Here is an 8,458-nt window from a genome sequence, read left to right as displayed (position 1 = left end):
TGAGGAGTACTGAAAAAGAACATTGTCTTACCCCAAATGAAGATAAAAATAACAAAACGTACAAAATTTATTCAATCTCGTTGTTTAAATACAATTATAAAATATGTCGTTGAAAGTCGTTATGGCATTCAACTTCTTTCCACCTTCACTTGATATTTGACGAGGCATGCCCCACCCCAAAGACACAACAAAAAAGACAGATTGAATAGGGGAATTATTTTCTTTAGGAAGCAATAATTTGTGGATCTTATTCAGCTCTATATTTCTTCTTAATGCGCCACATACAACTTTTCACCACTCAGCAAATACACACTCCGATCATTGTGTAGCAATTCATCTAAATGGTCTTGCTGCTTCTCCCTTAAAACCAAACAAATAAAAAATTGCATTCTCAACCTCAACTCCCTCTCCTCAACTTGTACATTACAAAAGAACTAACCATCCCCTCCCCGTAAAAAAAGAAAGGTATAAACTTATCAGATCAAGCTGGTGAAGACCAAATTACGTTACACTGTTTAGATCATAACATGTTACATGCTTGCTGCCACTGCTTGTTCGGCCAACCATGTCCATACTTTCACTTGTCCAGTCCCGTCACCGGTAAAGAAGATGCCGCCTGGACCAGCTTGGATTGATCTAATTTCTTCCTTCGAATATATTTTTCCCCTCTCCGAGAACCTATTACCAACAATACAGAAGTGATATAAATTAACAAAACGCTATTTTCGATGTACGTTGAGAGAGAATACCAAGAACCTAGAATCAAAACAAGAAATATAGTGAACATGGGTAAAGATGCTCACGATGGCAAATCATAAAGGCGAACAGAGTTGTCGTTGCACGAACATAACAAAATAGGTTTCCCATCTAAATCATGCATCCCACAGAGAGTAAGTAGGCCCTGAAAAAGATCGCCATCACATCACATAAGCGAATTGAATATGTTGATTGAGGGGTATCATCCCACTGTATCCAAATGGCTGTCCCAGACACTGAGATAAATTCAGTAGAAACAATAATTTCTAAGTAAGCCCAAACTTCTGAAATGCAAAATATTTCCTCTTTAACGAACCAAAGAGGATAACAAAGTCATTCATTTCCCAGTTTCAGTAGGAGCCACTTGAAATCCCGCAATATATACTATTAGTTGATCCTATGCTTAAGACTAATTCTAAAATAGCACTCGTAATTAGATCACCATCAAATTACACGAAGATGCATCTGAATTTGAGGACAATCCTGACGGCCTTTTTCAGATCCAACAACCGCAGCAATACTAAAGCATTTGACCGTAACTTATTCTCATCCTTTATGCACTTTCTTTAGTAAAGAAAGTTGTGTATTATCCAAATAATAATAACAAAGAAAACGGAAAACCACACATACATGGTCTTCTTTTTGCGTGTAAGTTACTTCCAAGTTTCCACTTTCTGTTGCAGCCCACACCTGCGGGTAAGACAAGTTGAACCATTACTTAATTTTCAAGTTGTAGCAGAACATGAACAGTGTCAAACTACCACCTTTCTGAATTAGAAAATCGGCATGTAAATGAGAGTTTGAGACAAACCTTTATTGTCTTATCTAGCGAACACGACAAGAGAAATTGCTCCCAGCAAAGTACAGACATTACAACTGATGTGTGATCGGTCAGTGTCTGTAGACATTGTAAAGACTCCAGACTCCATACCTAAAAAGAAAAAGAATAAGAATCAAATTGATTATGGAAAAAACTGCAACTAAAGAAAAGATGGCACATACTCGAGCTCAACTCACTTTAATAGTATGGTCCATGGAACCAGAATAGAGCCTATTTGCTCCGACAACTAATGAAACAACAGGAAGGGTGTGGCCAGAGAGTGATGCAGCTGGCTCAAAGCAGTTGGTTGCCACATTGAATTTCCATGCCAATATGGACCCATCCTATGTGCAAAAGTTAAAAATTAAGATTGAACTTGGCAAAAATATCCCGCTGAAATTGATGGATGTACAAAGAATTGGAACCATATCCATACAAATATGAGATGCATGAGAAAATAAGAAATGCAATCTTCAAAGCAGGCATGGCGACCAAAATTGTAAAACCATAAAGTTCATAACTTCTTTATATTATTTTGAGGAAATTTCAATTTATATCCTCTAAACGTTGAGGATTGTATCACTTAACACCTCAAACTAATAATTGTATCAATTAAAACATTGATGTTTTACAAATGAATCAATTATGACCCTTCATTAGGGTTCTATTTTAAACCATTAATACATCATTTTTTAAACGTGCATGTGATTTGTTCAAATACAAGGATTAACATATTTTTAGAGACAACTAAAAACCAAATGGATATCAGTATTTTTTTTCTTTCTATCTTCTATACCTCAATTTTTCTCTACTTATTTATTTCTTTCTTTTCATAAGAGCTTTAATCTACTTATTAGGGGAAAATTGCATGGCATTTTTGGGACAAAATCAATCTACACCTTAAACTTTAAGGGTAGCAATTAGAACCTCAAACTAATAATTGTATCAAAGTTTTTAAGTAAGAAACCAACTTTCAATGAGAGAGATGAGATGATATACCAGAGCAAACAAAAACAAGCCCAAAGGTCTCTCCATATCGCTTGACCCCACAAAGACTTCTATAATTAATTCCCCTCCAGCCAAATCCCCCACGACATAGTATAAAAAACAAGACTGCCAAAGAACCCTTCCTTTGTAACAAAAGGGAGGATCCGAGAGCACATTCTCAAACATCGAACACCAAACTCTATAATGAGCAAGCACAATACCCAAGGCCAAGGTCCTAAAAAACCTGTTCCACAAGGGAGGCAACAAACGCACAGTCCTAAAGTAAAGGATCAATTTAAACCCTAGATTATCATAAAAGTGAATAAATTTAGGCCCTCCATTAGAGTTTTGATTTAAACCCAATACATGACTTTAATAAGTGTACAAGACTTCTTTAAATGCAATAATGAAAGTAAGGGTGTGTTTGGATTACATTTTCAAGTGTGTAATTTAAAAAATAAATTGTTTTGAGAAAAATAAGAGTGTTTGGGAGCTACTCAAAACTATTTTTTCAAGTGTATATTAAACAATTTTTACAAAAATGAGTTTCTTGAAAAACATTTTTTTCTTAAATCAATCTAAACGGACCCTAAATTAGAGAGAAAAGCAATATTAGCAGTTTTTCATTAAATTTGAGTGATTTTTCATTTAGTGTCTTCCCCTATTGTTCTTTACTTACGTGATAATTTTTCTTGCTACTTCGATGAAAATTTTGGAAAATAACAAAATTTTAAGTGATTTTGAGTTAAATTTAAATAAAATCAAGCAAAAAAATGCTATAAACCACTGCCAAATGGTCTAAATTGATTCAGATATAAAAGTTTATAGTTCAAGTTGATACACAATAACTAGTTTAGAGTTTTAATTGATACAATTCCCAAAATTGAAGACAATAAATTGATATCTTCCCTAATTTATATTACTTTGGTGGGATTCAAAAAGTATATATTTTTTTTTGGATAATATGTGAGATGGGGTAATCAAACATCTTACGTCGAGGTTGGTGATACAAATATTATGTCAGTTAACCTATTTCATTTTGGCTCAAGAAGAGTAATTTTGTTTAGGTGATTTAGTTGATTTTAAAAAAAAATTAACTAAAAATAGTTGTAATTACTCTCTAAGGGTCTAGATTCACTGAAACCAAGGAATTCATACAATCTTTGGTATGGGGTTTTCTCCCTTTGCTATAAGAAACGACTTTATAACATCCTCAAAGAACCAAGGAGCTTTTCAAAAGGAAGAAATTTCCTTTGCAAAATAATAATAATAATAATAAACTGTGTACATAGATGTGTGTGTGAGTGTAAATATATATATAAATGAAACAACATTAACCCTCCCCAAAGGATACTGTCATCTATAAAAGAACCCTAAGATGATCTGTTTTTTTCATTCACAGTTCCCATCCCGAATACGAGCTTTAATAGCATCAAAGGACGTTTACTCTATTCCTTGAATGGGAAAACCACATATAAAAAGAAAAAACAACAAACTTGTCAATCAACATTATTACTGAGGGTAGTAAAGGACAGCTGAATCCTTGGTCAGGATAGTACGAGAGACAGATATATCATAGTTATATTCTGGGGATAAGCTCATAAACAAGAAAGCTCATTGCTAAAATGCTCACAGATACAATTCCAAAGTTACGGGAATACCTGTGTACCAGCAAAGAGTAAATCATTGCCCACAACTAGGGAATAAACTAGGCCAACAGGCCCACTAAGACTCAGATCAGCTGAAGTCTGAATGTTCCATGCCTTCAAATCACATAAAATTCTCTGAGTTAGTTCACGTCATCATACATTGGAATTAAAAGATATTCTGAACAGGCAAAATAAGTAAATCCAGTAGGCTAAAACACAGTTACAGTTACAGACATACACTTCATCTGTTATGTAAAATAACACAGTAACAGCACAGCATCAAATAAAATTTCGTATTAGATCAATTCTACCACACCTTAACACAATTAGGTATGCCAACAAACACCCAAGGGCCTTCAGCAATCATGGAACCAACTTGTCCGCCAAGATTAATAATGGCCATGCACTGCAAATAAATGTAATCAGAAAACTTGGGTCAATTACTAACACATCAGAAAATTAGTGACCAAGAGAAGAGTAGCATTTAGCAGCCCTAAAATCACTAACGAAGCCAGCTACTCAAAACTGTATATAAAAAATAAAAGCATCATCATCTTGACTTTTTCTTCTTTTATAAAAACCACAACTTTCTTTGACAACAAATAAAAGAATACACAGACAAACAAAAACCAAGCCCACAAAGAAAGGGGGACCCCCACTACAGGAAAGGACCACAACTATACAAAATTATGTCAAGAGGATAGTTACGAAAAGCCTTCGAAATTGAAGCTCAATAAGAAACATAAGAACGAACAAGAGACCAAATAACTCTAGCCTCCCTCTCTAAAAACCCTTTGATACTTGAAATTTAACTAAAGCCTTATAGATAACCCACCAGCTTGACTTGAAGCCTTAAGATTTGTGATAATTGTAGCTGGTGGTTTAATACTTGAAATTTAAAAATAAAATCAAAATATATAATATAAAAAATAATGAGATAGTGAAAATTATAAATACAAAAGATTTTGTAAGAAGTGGTTGGAGAAATGAGGCTTTTATATCATATTTTCTTATTTCTTAAGAGGAAAACCACTAAGCCATCTGTGGTGCCTAGCGCCTGAGAGCAATTTTTAAGACTTTACTTTCTTTCCTCACAAAACAAGAACGTGGGCATGTCCTCTGACAAACCATAACAGTTTCAATTTTATTGGATGTCCCCAAAGAAACAGTTCACAACAACAATAATCGAAGGCAACATGAAATCCTAGATGGTTCGAGAAAATTCATTTGATGGATTTGAAAAATGAGAAACAAATCCTCAAACAAATATGTCATTAGAAACCCTCTTACAGAGAGCTTCTTATGGGCCTCGTGATATGCTTGAAAACGCCCAGCACTTTGAACATGGACAAAAAAAAAGGGAATGTAAAGATAGACTAAAAAGGTTGTATGGCATTGCAATTGTTGAATAGAAAGCCTTTCATTTTATACAACTTCCATTGAGGAAAATGAAAGCATACAAGTACATACAAAAGAACCAGCCCACCAAAACACCCCAAGTAAACAAAGAGGTTCAACCGAGTAAAATACTACCAATGAAATAGTTACAAAAGGTCTTTGAAATCAAAGTCCAAAGGGGCACGTGAAATCTAACCAAAGACTAAACCTCACTATGAACCCTTTCCCTACGTAACACCTAATTGTTCCACCAAACATCCCATAGACTTCTATTTACTAGCAAAAGATAATATTGACTGGTGAGTAAAAGTCGGTGGATATTTACCTTCACCACTCCAAACCCTTCCACCAAGTCACTTGTCTACCCCCTAAACAAGTAATCTATTAAAAAAATTGAATGATAAGAAAACATGCAGAGAAAGGATAAATTTACATGGGCTAGCCAGTCACACTTAGCTTGCAGCTTACCCTCTCGACATCCAATTAATAAACATCGAGTACTTAGCCTTCAGTGGTTCCTTAAAAGCTTATTGCGATTTAGCTTTCCAAATATAGCATTATTCCATTAATGTTCATGCAATCTCTCATCGATAAAATTACTCACAAACTGAATAGAAACAGAACAAGCCTACACCAATTTTCACCAGTAAACACTAAACGATACTTAAGTGATACAATATTTATAGTAAAGATGTCTGTGACAGAGGTGAGGATATAAGAAGGACAAATTAAGCGAAGGTCGGTAACTAACCTGCCCGGACTGGCAGTCCCAGACCCTGACGGTCTCATCTTTACTACCAGTATAAAGCTTATCAGAACCAGATGGAAAAGCGATCCCAGTTATCACCTATAAAAAGTAAAAGTGCAGGAAATATTAAGTCTCACACTTGCAGTCAATAGAAGAAATCTAGGACAAAACAAAACAACAATTCTCCGCGTAAATGGGAATTCAGGTTTTGTTTTGGACACATTATCACTTGCCTTTTGATGCCCGTCTAGATGCGTTAGATGAGAGAAACTTTCCCCCAAACTCCATGAATGCAAGAATCTACACTTATCACCATAAGTACAGCTCCCTTGAACCCAAAAATTACAAAGCTTCTCTGTCTTTCTAATTATTCTATTACCACCACCATGAACTCGTCCCCACGTCGAGCCGCCACTAAAATTGGGACTCCGTCGGGGAACAGAAACACTCGAATCATCAGAAGCAAATCCATGACCCCTCTTCGGGGCAGCATTAGCAGCTCCATTGGAAGCCGCATGTGGAGGACCATTTAACTCTCGGTGAAGATAAGGACATGGATAGCGACTACATTTACCCGCCCTCCAATGGAAACAAACCTTCTGATTCCTAGAATCTCCGGAAGGTGCGCCCAGCCTCTGAAAAACGCGCTTGCCGCCTCCATCGACATCCATACCTTAAATCGAAAACCCCAGTCAGCCCAGATCAGAAAAATCGATATCCAGCAAAACTTCGAAGTAGCAAACGGATGTAACAGTAAGTGATCAAAGAAGAGGATTCTTCAGGTGGGGGCAGGGCAGAGAAGAGAGAATGTGGAATACAATCATGAAGTTAGGGATTTTAGGAAAATCGACAGAGGAATTGAGAGAGTGAGATGGCAGAAGGGGGAGGGTTAAATTTGGGAGTATTCAGAGAGAAACCCTAGAATAGAAATTGGAGCAAAAATTGAAATTGGAATTGAAGTACAGTGGGGGTTTAGTTTAGTAAAGAGATGGAGATGGAGATGGAGATGGAAATTGAAGCAGAGGGACGACCGCGTTGTTAATAAGAAGAATGCGTAAGATGTACGACGAGGGCATATTTGTCATTTAACGGGAGCACAATTTTTTCTAAGTAATATCATAGGGTGTGTTTGGGGAAAGGAAAGAAAAAATGATTATGATAATTCCAGTGTTATGATAATATGTATTTAGGGGAATATTTATTATTGGTAGTGTTATTATAATGTGTTTGGGGGAAGAAATATGAAATGTAGTGTTATGATAGTATGTGTTTGGGAAATGGATTATTATAGTAGTCTTATAATAATATGTATTTGGAGAAATGATTATTATTGTAGTATTATTATAATATGTGTTTGGGGGAAAGATTATTATTTTAGTATTATTATAAAATGTGCTTGGAGGAAGAGTTATGAGTGTAGTATTATTATAAAACTTGTTTGGGGCAAAGATAACGTTAATTAGATTTATGTTATTTTTTTAAATAAGGAATGTTAATATAATAATAAAAAATATATAATTTAATATTTTTTATTCATGATCAATATTCAATTATGTAATTAGAATAACCCAAACATAATTCTGTATATAGGTTTTGAAATATTTTTTTTACGTATACTGTGAGTAACAAAATATTTGTTTTCTAAAATAATTATATTGAGTCTCATTTAATAATTTTGTTTCTTCTCTTATGTTAAGTCGTGCAAAATTAATTCGTAAATTCATTAGCGCATTTAAACCAAATTATTTCTACGTGTACGCAACTTATAAATATTGTAAAAAAAACTTCAACGAAAACACTACATTAATACGATAATACAACGATTGATACCATTACATTGGAAAGCAAAATAAAAATACAAACCAATTAGCTTCAACAGAATTTCAAGTTCGTTACATAATAAGACATAACAAGTTAGAAGAAGAATATATAGTCGAAGTAAGAAAAGTTTCATTAATACAAATACAACAAACAAACTAGTCATCGGTTTTCTTGAAGAATGATGTTGCAGTACACGGGTACTTCATATTGTCGGGAACGTCAAGGAAAGCTTTCATGTCATCGACGTTATGCATAAGTATACGCATTAAGCGACAACTA

General features: G+C 34.7%; 1 protein-coding gene across 1 annotated transcript; it reads right to left on the bottom strand.

Moving 5' to 3' along the window:
* Positions 1-49: 49 nt before the first annotated feature.
* Positions 50-7,618, bottom strand: LOC103502716 (zinc finger CCCH domain-containing protein 48-like). Its single transcript, XM_008466754.3, has 9 exons — positions 6,592-7,618; positions 6,362-6,457; positions 4,529-4,618; positions 4,225-4,326; positions 1,774-1,920; positions 1,568-1,687; positions 1,387-1,446; positions 804-901; positions 50-678 (listed from the first exon to the last, which is right to left on the bottom strand). Exons 1-9 carry the CDS (start codon positions 7,027-7,029, stop codon positions 531-533), a joined length of 1,299 nt encoding a protein of 432 aa, XP_008464976.1. The 5' UTR covers positions 7,030-7,618; the 3' UTR covers positions 50-530.
* Between the last annotated feature and the right edge of the window lie 840 nt (positions 7,619-8,458).

The sequence above is a fragment of the Cucumis melo genome, chromosome 4 (genome assembly GCF_025177605.1).
Source record: "Cucumis melo cultivar AY chromosome 4, USDA_Cmelo_AY_1.0, whole genome shotgun sequence".
Classification (NCBI taxonomy): domain Eukaryota; kingdom Viridiplantae; phylum Streptophyta; class Magnoliopsida; order Cucurbitales; family Cucurbitaceae; genus Cucumis; species Cucumis melo.
The sequence above is the reverse complement of the archived record's forward strand: the minus strand, read 5'-3'. Positions and strand labels throughout refer to the sequence as shown.

Excerpts from the sequence above, each read along its gene's own strand:
- LOC103502716 (XM_008466754.3), bottom strand. The coding sequence starts at position 7,029 with ATGGATGTCGATGGAGGCGGCAAGCGCGTTTTTCAGAGGCTGGGCGCA. Across the intron at positions 902-1,386 it reads ACACGCAAAAAGAAGACCAT|GGCCTACTTACTCTCTGTGG; the intron begins GTATGTGTGGTT and ends GATCTTTTTCAG. Across the intron at positions 679-803 it reads CGCCTTTATGATTTGCCATC|GTTCTCGGAGAGGGGAAAAA; the intron begins GTGAGCATCTTT and ends TGTTGGTAATAG.